The sequence below is a fragment of the Siniperca chuatsi genome, linkage group LG5, assembly GCF_020085105.1.
Source record: "Siniperca chuatsi isolate FFG_IHB_CAS linkage group LG5, ASM2008510v1, whole genome shotgun sequence".
Lineage (NCBI taxonomy): Eukaryota > Metazoa > Chordata > Actinopteri > Centrarchiformes > Sinipercidae > Siniperca > Siniperca chuatsi.
Genome location: NC_058046.1, coordinates 21621175 through 21635137, shown reverse-complemented (window position 1 = coordinate 21635137; position 13963 = coordinate 21621175). Strand labels below are relative to the sequence as shown.

The following is a 13963-nucleotide window of genomic DNA, read 5'->3' as shown; positions in this document are numbered from 1 at the left end:
TAACACCAAGATAAAGAAAATCTCTATAACTCAAGGGATTCAATCAAACTACCCACAAATCATCATGCTAATCACTGTCATTTTCTACCCTTCAATTTATTCTGACAATGCCCGGCCAATCCACTGCCCTCTATAGCTGGGTGGTTAATGTGAAAAAAGTTCAGTAAAAGTTGACTCTAGACTGAGATAATGGCAAAATGTTTGCCTTCATGTGTCAGTAAGCAAAAGTAAAAGAGGAAGCACAGAGAAAGACACAAAGGATGAGAGCATATTGAAGATTGGAATTTCTCCAATCTCTCTTCATTTTAAACGACACTGACATTTAGTCAAATAGTCCAGAGATGCAGTAATTCTCTGTGTAAGGGTACTCAACATAATTAACAATTATCAGTCAGCCAGATTTTAATTCTACACCAAAGTTATTAAATCAAGCAGTACCATAGCACAGAAGAATACAAGGCACTCAAACATATGAAAAAAGACAAGAGAATCAGAAAGGTTCACACTTTTGTACAAAATGGTAAGATAAGAAAATTAGGTAATGCTGTTAGATCAATTTGTCTCTTACATCCCAGACTGCAAGCTTACCCTTAATATAATATAATATAATATAATATTATAATATAATACAATATAATATAATATAATATGTGTCCTGCAGAAATTTTTATCCCTTTTTTGACTGTAATTGACAGCCCACATTGTCTCTCACAAGCATATATTTCATGGGCCTTCCGGGCCAAAATGAATCAGAGGTAATTCATTATAAATTGTGGAAAATTCATGCACAGGGTGTTGATAAGAAAATACATATTCATCAATGGCAGTGGAGCAGGGCAGAATCACAACATCTGATTTAAGGCTCCATTAGCAGTAGAAGCCTGCTAATCCCAACCCCTCAGGGATAATTGTAGAGAATGAATTAAAATGTATTTTAAAAGGTGATCAGATCTGTATGAAAATTGCCCATGACCAAGAAAATTGCTCTGCACAAGACAGATTTCACACATAAGAGAGCATATGAAACACTGGTGCTTCACAATACCTGTGGGCAAGGGTGGAACTTTAATATTCTCCTGAAATGGTCTCCAGACAAAACTATGTTCATGTTTCATGCTATATTGTGGGTAATACAGTCAATGAATGACATAAGAATGACTTGCTCTGAGTGTAGACAAGATGTGTGGTTATGATAATTTATTTAAATTGACCAATTCTTTGTTTCCCTGCCTCATCTGTGTTGCTTTCATTGAAATCAAAATCGATGAAAATGGGGGAAACAATTGCCATTTGGCAGAGCACTCGAGCAGAAATCAACAAAAGTGATAATGAATGAGTTACCGATGATGTGCCAATCTGAAATGAGTAATCAAAAAAAAAAATCTCTCCTAAATTCCATTGTGGTTCACGGCCCAAATTCCCACCAGTTCCTTTCAGCCTGGCCATTGCTCCTTCTGTCTCTTGTTTCACTACCTATCTGTGTTGCCTGCACTAAGGATTTATGCAATCCTTTGATAACCCACAAGATTACTTTAAATTGCTCAATTCATTAATGATAGAAAAATATTAATAATAAAAATATAATAATAATAATAATAATAATAATGTTAAACAAAAATGTTGTTTAGGGGCCCCTTGGTATCATCTAGATCCTAAATAGTCACATAGTTTGCGAGTGAGCTATAAGAACCCTAGTCACATTTTTTCAAAATCTGCATACATATACAGTATACATATACAGCATATATTCATGTATGTTATTTGCAAAATATCTTAATACCATCAGCGCCTTTATACGATTTCTGGTTCAAAGTGAGTGCTTACATTTATATCATGTACATACAATGGTATGAAAAAGTGTTTGCCCCCTTCCTGATTTCTTTTTTTTTTTTGCATGTTTGTCACACTTAAATGTTTCAGATCATCAAAAAATTTAAATATTAGTCAAACATGCATGCATGTTTTTAAATAAAGGTTGTTATTATTAAGGGAAAACAAAATTCAATCCTACATGGCCCTGTGTGAAAAAGTGATTGCCCCACCTGTTAAAACATAACTGGTTTATCACGCCTGAGTTCAATTTCTCGAGCTACACCCAGGCCCGATTACTGCCATCCCTGTTCTCAATAAAGAAATCACTTAAATAGGACCTGCCTGACAAAGTGATGTAGACCAAAAGATCTTCAAAAGCTAGACATCATGCTGAGAGCCAAAAAAATTCAGGAACAAATGAGAAAGAGAGTAAATGAGATCTATCAGTCTGGAAAAGGTTTTAAAGCCATTTCTAAAGATTTGGACTCCAGCAAACCACAGTGAGAGCCATTATCCACAAATGGCAAAAACATGGAACAGTGGTGAACCTTCCCAGGAGTGGCCGCCGACCAAAATTACCCCAAGAGCACAGCGACGACTCATCCAAGAAGTCACAAAAGACCCCACAACAACATCCAAAGAACTGCAGGCCTCACTTGCCTCAGTTAAGGTCAGTGTTCATGACTCCACCATAAGAAAGAGACTGGGCAAAAATGGTCTGCATGGCAGAGTTCCAAGATGAAAACCACTGCTGAGCAAAAAGAACATTAAGGCTTGTCTCATTTTTGCCAGAAAACATCTTGATGATCCCCAAGACTTTTGGGAAAATACTCTGACAGAGACAAAAGTTGAACTTTTTGGAAGGCGTGTGTCCCATTACATCTGGCGTAAAAGTAACACCGCATTTCAGAAAAAGAACATCATACCAACAGTAAAATATGGTGGTGGTGTGATGGTCTGGGGCTGTTTTGCTGCTTCAGGACCTGGAAGACTTGCTGTGATAAATGGAACCATGAATTTTGCGGTCTACCAAAAACTCCTGAAGGAGAATGTCCGGCCATCTGTTTGTGACCTCAGGCTGAAGCGAACTTGGGTTCTGCAGCAGGACAATTATCCAAAAAACACCAGCAAGTTCACCTCTGAATGGCTGAAGAAGAACAAAATGAAGACTTTGGAGTGGCCTAGTCAAAGTCCTGACCTGAATCCTACTGAGATGCTGTGACATGACCTTAAAAAGGCAGTTCATGCTCGAAAACCCTCCAATATGGCTGAATTACAACAATTCTGCAAAGATGAGTGGGCCAAAATTCCTCCACAGCGCTGTAAAAGACTCATTGCAAGTTATCGCAAATGCTTGATTGCAGTTGTTGCTGCTAAGGGTGGCCCAACCAGTTATTAGGTTTAGGGGGGCAATCACTATTTCACACAGGGCCATGTAGGTTTGAATTTTGTTTTCCCTTAATAATATCAACCTTCATTTAAAAACTGCATTTTGTGTTTACTTGTGTTATCTAGATTTATCTAAATTATTTAAATTTGTTTGATGATCTGAAACATTTAAGTGTGACAAACATGCAAAAAAATAAGAAATCAGGATGGCGCAAACACTTTTTCACACCACTGTAGAATTTTTTGTGGTGATAGTTATAAAGTAGAAATTATAAAGATTTGTTGAACATATATTAAAACAACATCCTGTGGGTTCAATAATTGATTTAAATCTATTTAACAATATATTAATACAGTTAATACAGGTTAATGTCAGTTATCCAGGTCCCATATACTCTCAATAATTTGACATAATAAATATAAACACGAAAAATACATTTTGTAACATAAAATTATTCCTTTGTACAAAAGTATGTGCCATTTGTTTGTTTGTTTGTGAAGATTACTAACCAGCTAAGGCTTTGTCAGGATAGATAATAGTAAATTGTAGAGAATAGACATGTTTACAAAAAAGATTTGAGAAGTGGGCAGTGACCTACTGCAAAAAGACCAGCAGGAAAATAAGCTGTCACATTTCCTGCATAGTCATATTACTCACATCATTATATCAGTGAACACTGCAATATTCAAGGGAAAAGTTAGCTTTCTTTGAACACTGAGGGGTCTCAACCCTCCATTCACCCTGGAATTTATGCCTTTTTATTACACAGTACTGGCCCCTTATTATGCACAACAGCTATGCTGTACAATACAGGCATAAGAGGAATACTTTAGGTTTCCCCTAACCCTTCTGGGTATAACAAAAAGAGTTAAAGCTGATTTCAGCTGTTACCTTTGCCTGTGCATTGGATACACGCAATTTCTACTTATTCATTTCAAAATAAATTGTTTTTGCAACTGTCTTTGTCTCTCTCAGTGAAAGGAATGCATGGAGTACACTCTTTGCCAGTGCATATGGCATTACTAATAAACACATTTTCTATTTGTGACCAATGCACCTATTATTCTATTTGGAACAGCTGTTTGTTGTTTTATATACTCATAGATTAAATCTTTGAATGTCAGACCTCTTTCAAAGCCCACACATTCTGCTAGCTGGTGTTAAATGCCCATACACTGGTGTTTGTAGCGCTAATTTGCTTAGTTTGAAATTGAAATTAATTTGAGTGGTTCTATTACTCTATGAGAGAAGTACTGTAAGGTCTAGGCAGACAAGGTTGGCAGATTTTTCCAAAGACGTCAATAAATTTTCTATGAGTTTAACTTGACGATCATTGCACTATAATCAGTACATCTGTAAGTGGTGTGGTGTGCTACAGTTTAAAATGAGAGTAATCAACAAAAAATAAATAAAGCAAAAGAAGAAGCGCACTCATACAGATATAGAGAAAGAAAGTAGAAAAAATACAATCCTGAAGCTAAGACAACATCTTTTTCAAAAAATAGCTCCCAGCAGAGCCACCTAACCTGAATGTAACAACAAAATTTCACCCACAGAGTAAAAGAACTTCCAAGTTCCTTGTCTTCTAAATGCCTTTTCTTCAGGTTATTCCAGACATGGACCATTTCTGTCTGAGTTTGGGGAACTGTCAGCAAAAGAAGAATTAAACAGACCTGGAAGTATGATTACAAATACATAAATAAGTAGAAAGCTGTGCCAGGTTGGTATTACAATTCATCAAGTCACTGAGCCAAGGCAAGGAAACAGATAGCAACCTGAAACGTATTGATGTGCTGGTGTTTTCACATTTTGTAATATGTAGAATGTCTTTTGCATTTTCTCTGGGTCATATGGAGCTGTTACTGAGTCATGTTGACATACACGCTATATAATATACTCTTACATTACATAATCTTTGTCTGTCTCTGGTCAAACATCAATACCAGCTCTATAATTGAGTATTTTCTGGTTCTTTCAGTCATGAAAGACAGTTGACTGTTATGAGAGCAGGCTTTACTTAGGCAAAAACTTTTGCAGTGGATACAGTCATATTCAGTGAATACATTATTCAACATGTCTTATACAGAGTATTTTCCTTCATGTTTCATTTGCGACATCTGTCATCTCTGGAATAATCTCCAATCCGTTTGATGGTCCTTCAAGTAAGAGATGTCAGTTAAAGAGAAAATAGTCCCAAAATGCCAACGTTTTAAAATTTTAACGCTTTGAGATCAAATGGCAAAATTCATATTTTCCACTTCTTTGCATATCTAATGTGAAGTCTATGTGTGTGTGTGTGTGTGTGTGTATATGTGTGTTTGTGGGAGAGAGAAAGTGAGACAGAAGACTAATTCTGACTCATAGCAATATTGTTTAATTTCCAAATACTAATACTTTTGTTCATATAATATTAATTGACTCATTATTTCATGCTACTTCTGCCAAGAAAATGTATGATGGGTGACAAGAAAAAAGCACTGACTGAAACACACATGGGCAGAACACAGGATCCTATAAATACCAATGAATGTTGTCTTCTTACAAATTAAAGAATATGACATGGCTATGGCAAGGCACTGCATCTATTTCATATTCGCGTCATATTCGCTTCAGTTTTAGCTTGGTATACTACAGGTTACAATGGGAACACTCTCCTCAAATGGCACTTCTAAATGCCCGCTCCATAGCAAACAAGTCGTTTGTGCTTAATGATCTCATCATGTCTAAGAAATTCGATTTTCTGTTCCTGACTGAAACCTGGCAAAGGAATGGATCTTGGCTGTCTCAACGAGCTCTGCCCGAAGGATTACACTTTTATCAGCCTGCCCAGAATTCCAGGCCCCTCTGAAGGACTTGCTGCAGTGTTCAGGAGCTGCTTCCTATGTCACTTGGTGAACACTGGGTTGTTCTGTTCTTTTGAACTACAAGTGATTTGGACATACTAATCCTTTTTGCTGCATTTTAATCTAATGTTCACCTGGCCCGAGTGGCTCGTTTTAACTGAATTCAGTGACTCGCTATCTTTATTTAAAATAACTTTTAATGATTTTCAAGAATTTGGTAAAGGATGCCAGAGCTACCTACTTTTCCAATCCTGTTTCTAACAGTCGACACGGTCCAAAACCTTTCTTTGGCTCTATTAGTAATATTGTTACTCCTACATAACCTGCTGTTCAGATTTTTTTTCAATTGAGAAGCGCAACACATTTCTTTCTTTATTTGTTGGTAAGATCAAACATTTTCCCTTCACTTTTCCCCACCTATCTCCTCCTCTCGGCCAACAATCCTGGAGAGTTTTTCACCAATAACACGCCACAAACACAGTTAACTGTATGAAAACTTCCTCTAGTACTCTTGACATTTTACCAAGATCTCTATTTAAAAATGTCATTGGCTCTATTGGTCCTTGTGTGCTTTCTATAATCAACAATTCTCTGATATCTGGTCGTGCCCGTGCTTATTTCAAACAAGCTGTTATTCAACCACTTCTTAAAAAAATCTAATCCTGACCCTTCTCTGCCCCAAAATTACAGGCCTATCTCCAAGTTGCCATTTCTAATAAAATCTGTATTAGCCAAGCACAATATCTTAGCTTCCATTAGTTGCACTCAACAGAAACAGCTCTTCTCAGAGTCTCAAATGATATCTTGATGCATGGTGATTCAAGAGAATGTTCTGTGTTGGTACTCTTGGAACTCACCGCTGCTTTTGATACTGTAGACCACCGTATCTTGGTAGAGAGGCTCAGGCAGTGGGCGGTTATCTCTGAGTCAGCACTGCAGTGGTCCTCTTCCTACGTGTCTGATAGCTTCTCAATTGATGTTGGCAGCTATGCCTCTTCATCTGAAGCTCTGTTTTGTGGTGTGCCCCAAGGCTCGGTCTTTGGTCCTATTCTGTTTGCCTTTTTTATGTTTCCCCTTGGGCAGATAATAAGAAACAACATCCTAAACAATATCCTATCACTGTTTTGCAGATGATATTCAACTATACATCTAATTTAAGCCTTCAGTTCTTATTTCTGCTCAACCTAGTCTTGTCCGTAAGCTAATGTAAGGTCTCGATTCTCTTTCCTTTTCTGTTAAATCCTCCCTACGGAATTTAGGTGTCACTATGGACCAGGATCATACTCTGGACCACCATGTCAAGAGTTTGATTTGTTCACTGACAATGCAAAAGTCAAAAACACTACTGATACCCTGTTTTCCACTACAGTATTTCCCTGATATTGCTTCTGCTGTACCATATCTTGCCTTTAATGCAAGATCATAGTCACCATCTGTAGGTTTTATGCATAATTAATGGTTAGAATATGAATATGTATGACTTTATACTGATGTTATAGGATTATATACTGTGCAGCGTCTCTGTTTTTGTGCTTCGTTTTTCAGTAACTAATCGTTGCAGGTATATTTTATATTATATTATATACATTATTTTATATTTTCTTCAATTTGTCATGTTATTGGTCCTTTATGAGCTGAGTAAGACCTGAGAAGTCATTCATAACTCATGACAAGTAATATTTTTTAATAAGACAATGGTCCCAGGGCAAGAAACCCACTTTGCTCTTCTGTCTACAAGAAGTGGGTGGAACAGGGAGATGTATGTACCAGCAAGGAGCCTTGATGGCAGTGGCTGGTACACTCACCCACATGTACTAGACTGAAAAAGGCAACAGAGCAAGACAATGTTAAATAATGCAGAAAATTGAATGAGCATGTTGGGTCTTAGACTATATCTGTGTGCTTGTGTGGTCAAATGCATGGATATGCATGGTGGAAGACATTCTACACAGAATCCTGCAGCTGTTGAACAATATTTCCTGCTGGGCTCACATCATAACAGGGACAAAAAACCCACTAATCACAGAAAAGCAAGGACAGAGACTCACAATAGAGTCACAATAAGGAAGAGATGAGCTAAGAGATGGAAGAGATGAGCCAATAGGCTTATGATAACTCTAATCTGTCATCATGGCTTCTTTCTTACATTTACACTTTTCCATATGTGGTCTTTTTATGTGCATCCCTGATTACTTTAAAACAGCTTGTGTCAAGCCAGTCCTAAAAAAATCTGGGGTTGATTCCACCCTCCTGGATAACTATCGCTCAATCTCCAAACTGCCTTTTATTTCGAAGATTCTCAAAAAACTTGTATCCAAGCAGCTTCTTGCTGCTGTGGAAAACAATAATACCTTTAAAAAGTTCCAATCTGGCTTTCGTCAACACCACAGCACTGAGACAGCCCTTCTCAAAGTCACCAATGATCTTTTAATGAATGCAGATGCAGGCATGTGCTCAATTATTGTGCTGCTGGACTTAAGTGCTGCCTTTGACACAATTGATCATGGCATTCTTTTAGATAGACTGAGGCACTGGGTGGGCATATCTGGCACTGCACTAGACTGGTTCTCATCTTATCTGTCCAATGGGAAATTCTGTGTCAGCATTAATAACTTCATCCTTTTCCCATATCAAGTACGGTGTGCCTCAAGGTTCAATTCTGGGACCAATACTGTTCTCCTTATACATGCTTCCTTTGGGTGATGTAATCCGCAGACATGGTAAAGCCTGTTGCAAGAAATCTTGGTGTCCTGTTTGATAGCAATTTATGTTTTGAGCAACATATCACTAAGCTTGTCCAATCATGTTTTTATCACCTCAGAAACATTGCAAAAATTCGATCTATTTTAAATCTTAGTGATGCAGAAACTGTTGTACATGCTTTTATCTCCTCACGCTTTGATTATTGTAACAGCCTGTTCACTTGTCTTAATCAAAAAACTTTGACACGACTGCAGACTGTACAAAACTCAGCTGCTAGGCTGTTAACCAGGACCAAGAAGTACGACCACATAACACCTATTTTAGTCTCTTTACATTGGCTCCCTCTTTGTTTTAGGATTGATTTTAAGATCTTGTTGATTACTTTTAAGGCTCTTCATGGCCTGGCTCCAGACTATATTTTAGACCTTGCAATCCCTTATGAACCTTCACGTAGTTTGAGATCTTCGGGCAAGGGTCTCCTGTCTGTTCCTGAGTCCAGGTTGAAAACTAAGGGGGACAGAGCTTTTGCTATCAGGACACATTTTTATCTGAAAGAATATCCTGATTTTACCTGAACTGGCTGTTTATTTTATTGCTTTTGTGTATTTTATTTCTTTATATTTCATCATTCACTGTGGTATTTTATTTCTCTTGTTGTGAAGCACTTTGTATTTTGTTTTGATAAGTGCTCTATAAATAAAGTTTTATTATTATTATATTATTTTTAGGTGCAACCATCAACTAACAGTCATTCTGTTGTCAATCTATCAAGTCAACAGAATCTGACTTTTGAATTCAGCAAGCACACAATCTTTACAGTACATGATGCTATCTGACATAGTCAATTTAAAAGATTAACTTTATGTTCAACAAAGTTATACCTGAACTAATAATTTTGATTAACAAAACTGATTAGGCCTAAAAAAACAAATCATCGGTTAACCCTGCACTTCACAATCACTGATCAATCGACATGTGCAGGCTGTTGGGCATATGAGTATTGTTTGAGGACATGATTGGAAAAAAGTGAACATAGCCTTTAAGATTTGGTAAGGTTTAGGCACAAAACCTACTTTGGTAAGATTAGATTTAAGTACTTCCATGCACTCTCTTAATTGTCTTCCGTCCTCTAATCACTCTCGCAGCCTGCCATATCTCTCATCTCCCTTTCTCTCTCCTTCTGCCAAGTCTCGTAATTTTGGAGCCACTTCCAATTCACATCTAATATCAGGGCCTAATGCATCTGGATGGAAGGTGCTCTCTGTGACAAATGACCTCACAAATAACTCTGATAGAGAAAAAACAAGGTCCCAGTCATCTCTCTCTGTCTCCACATGTCTCTCTGCCTGTCTTTCAGTCCTTGTATCTGTCTCTCTCTCCCTTACACCCCTTCCCTAACCAGTGAGAGAGAGATATAAACGATCATCAATCTTATCCACCAATCTTTACCATCTCCTGACACTTCATCTCAGAAACCCCTCTCCACTTGATGTCTGACTAAATTAGATTAAATGACTGCTTTGTCAACCTCCCCAAAGAAGAGAGAGAGAAACTCTCAAAAACTAATTTGGGTTCCACTCACACACTAAAATGGAGGCAGACACTTCCATATTGTATAATAGCTAAAGCAATTTTCCACACCTATTGTAGATCAGATTTCATAGAACAAATGAATGAGTGATAATAAGGATGCATTAATCATTTATTTCTGAGTATTTTGAGTCCTTCACAGTTTTTTCTTTATTTATCAGAGACCTGATTTTCTATTTAAAACTAGTGCCCTAATCATCTCTGTTGTTTGAGGGGGTCGGTGAGATAAATTATGGGTAAAAGGACAGATGACCTCTAACCTAGATTCACCCTGTCAGTGGAATTTGGTTAAAGAAAACATTATGTTTTCAAAGGTGCAGTCTAAATTGTGAATTACAGCTATTACATATGCATCTGATATATGTGGTGAGTACATACTTCATTGACAAAAATAATATTGTACCTGTAATACAAGTGAAGGTAGAATGTGTCAGTGATAGTATTCCAAATGAATAAAATAATGCACTTGCAGTGAAATATACCTTTAAAGTAATTTGTTTTCATTTATTTTTATTTCTCTTCACTCTATTTTCTTATTTTGCCATAGCTTTATCATAACATTTAAAATCACTTAAAGGTTTCCTTAGCACGTTCAAAGAGTGCGAAACCTTGAGACACATTGTCATAGTCCTCAGGCCAGCACAGTGTACTGACTTCAGTGTGTTTCCATGCCACATTTACAAGGCTAAGACTACACACACACACACACACACAGCGACAGAAACACACTTAAACACAAATACTGAAACTAACACACTTACAGGCACACAATAACACCCCATCTTTCATCCCCTCCCTGTCACGCCTCCAACCAAATTAGATTGTGATTGCTCTTTCCGAGGTCACTTTTAATTAAACTGAGATGAGAACATGACACACGGGATTAAGCCCCATCCTACCACTTCACATTATGAATTCATAACTAATGCTAGAGCCTATTGCTTTTAACCATCACCTCCATATCATTTATGTATAAGAGCAAAAGGAACTCCCCTAATTGTCTTCTTCTGCAGAGATAAAGAGCATGATAGGAGGGGGTGGGGAAGCGAGTGTGTGTGTGTGTGTGTGTGTTTGAGCGCACATGTGTGAGTATGGGATAGGAGTAGTTGAAACACACAACATGAACAAATATGAAGGAAATAAATATATTTGAATATATACCGTATCCTCTGTTTTAATGTAAGTTGCTATTTACCTTGCCTGTGACTGTGCACCCTAAATTAATACTGACTTGACTAGAGAGAGAGAGAGAGAGAGAGAGAGAGAGAGAGAAGCAGAACGTAAGTAAGACCAGAAGAGCAGAGTGAAACTGAAGAATATTTTCCTATCTCCAGCGTAAATTTTTATGAGTGCCATGCCATGTTCAGGGCATCATGAATAATACTTCATTGGACTTGAGAGGACCAGCTGCTATAATTTTAGCTGATCTGATTAATTGGTAGAGACCCAGAGAGCTTACTTGAGTCAGAGAAACATCCATGAGCCTGGTAGCATGAATTATACATATATGGCCATGTTCTACATTTCTTCTGGCAGAACATTGAAGTGCTGATATATTCAGTTACATGAAGTTTGACCAAGAAATCAATTCTTGATTGATCCCAGTCTAATAGTGATCTACAGTACACAACTGTTTTCTATTTCTGTATCAGATCATTTAGATCCACAAGACATGCTAACCTCTCAATAAATAGGGCTGTGAGGGTAATTTAAAGTTAAAGAAATCTAGGTAGCGTGCCACCCACAGACTCTCTTCTCAAAGACTGCGAGAAAAGCTTGAACTACTGTTACTGGTGTTTTCAAACTTATTTTATTAACTAGAAAACATTGGACCAAAAACCACCCTCCTTACCTCAGTGATAAAAGCCTTGGCAGTGGCTGGGCTCATGAACAGCACAGCTCTGCGTAGTGTATCCCTGTAGCGATGGAGCTCTTCCACACGCATTGTTCTGAACAGACTTGTGATCATCATGTTGATATTAGATTCCACCTTCTGAAGGGATACATCCATTCCCTGCTGAGAGGTCCGGTCAAGGAAATCCTCAATACCACGGATATCTGGAGAAAGAGAGATAGCATTTGGCTCTAGAGGGACATACACATTCCTTTGCAAGTATTACACAAAAAAAAGATAGAGAGACAGACATACACCTGCTCATACACACAAATATTAAGACTATGACTGATCACTTTACAGCATATTCTCTGCTGTAGCTGACTGGTTATCTCTCTGCATCAATAGCCTCAGTAAATATCTCAGTTCATGAGCTCTTCCTGGCAGTGATTCCTTGCTACCAGTGCATTTGTATTACTCATATTGTAGCCTTTGTATTAATCTGAGCAAAGGCTTTTGTTGCAAGAACTGTACATCTGTCAGTACTGGATACCATTCTTTCCAGAAACTTATATACAAAGCATTCTGTATACATGCCCTCTCTTATACACACAAACACAATGACATGAAAACAAAAGCATATGGTGGTGACTCATCGAAAGTGAGAGCCATGTTTTTGCCTTTTTGTCTGATGTTGATACTTTGGTCTAATGATATTGATAGACAAAACTAACTATCACTAGCAAAAGACATATACCAAAATTGAGGTTTAAATAAGCTTTACAGTTATACCGAGTAAAGGAATGAAAGGAAATGTGTGTTTTTGTGTTGTGTGTGTGTGTGATTGTATTGAGTATACAGTATTTGCATGTAAGTTTGTTTGTTTACACATATGTGTCTTAGTTCATGCCCTGCTTGGTACTGTGAACAGGGACATAGCGCAACAAGCACAAGGGGCTAAATTTCAACCTTTTGTAGTGGCATTTTTATGGAATTTATCAGAATAACTCTCTGGGTGATTTATGACCAAATATACAATCACCTTAATTCACATTTCTCATTTTCTGTAGCTAGTATCTCCTGTGGTCTTCATCACAGATCTGTCCCAAGATCCCTGCCTGTTTTCCCCTAATACATGCTTACTCTTTGTTAAATCATTCATAAATATAATATTGTTATCTCTGCTATGCTGATGACACTCAGCTTTATCTACTGCTAAATCAAAATGATGAGGTGAATTTGAAGACCCTTACGGACTGTCTTGACAACATCAAAACATTGGACTGTCAGTAACTTTCTCCAGCTGAACAAAACCAACTCTGAGATTGATATTTGTGTGCTATAATGCCTAAAAACCTTGACCAATTGGCTGAAGATATGTAAGCATCTGTATCTGTAGTAAGAAGTGCCAGAAAACAAGACCAGTTCATAAGGAATGTTCCTAAATTTAAATCTCATATTGGTAAACCAGAAGTGATGCATTTTAAACTTTTTTTTCCCAATCCAAACTTAGATGCTTTAATACTCTAGTTATGTGACTAAAAAAACTTTAGTTGGCTTTTATCACTTTAACTTCAATCAGGCAGGGAATGGGTTTTGTTGTTGTGTTGAATATCTGTGAATATCTGTGCTGCTATAATAGGGGTGCATTAGCCAAAATGTGTCCCATTTTTGCTGAATCCACTATATATACCTACCAGGACACTAAGAGAACAAATAACTAATGACACTGTTAAGAGTTTTAGATTAAAAAAAATCAAACCACTGTAATTATCTCTGTTAAGAGTTATT

The 13963-nt window shown here is 37.3% G+C and overlaps 1 protein-coding gene across 6 annotated transcripts in view; it reads right to left on the bottom strand.

Moving 5' to 3' along the window:
- The window catches only part of grid2 (glutamate receptor, ionotropic, delta 2), a 535356-nt gene that overhangs the window by 176388 nt on the left and 345005 nt on the right, over positions 1-13963 (bottom strand). For all 6 annotated transcript variants that reach the window (XR_006377990.1, XM_044195946.1, XM_044195941.1 and 3 more), the window contains exon 4: positions 12191-12396. Coding sequence is in view for 5 of the 6 variants with exons in the window: in XM_044195946.1 (XP_044051881.1) it covers positions 12191-12396 (206 nt within the window). In the remaining variant the exon portion in view is untranslated. The remainder of the gene's footprint in view (positions 1-12190; positions 12397-13963) is intronic.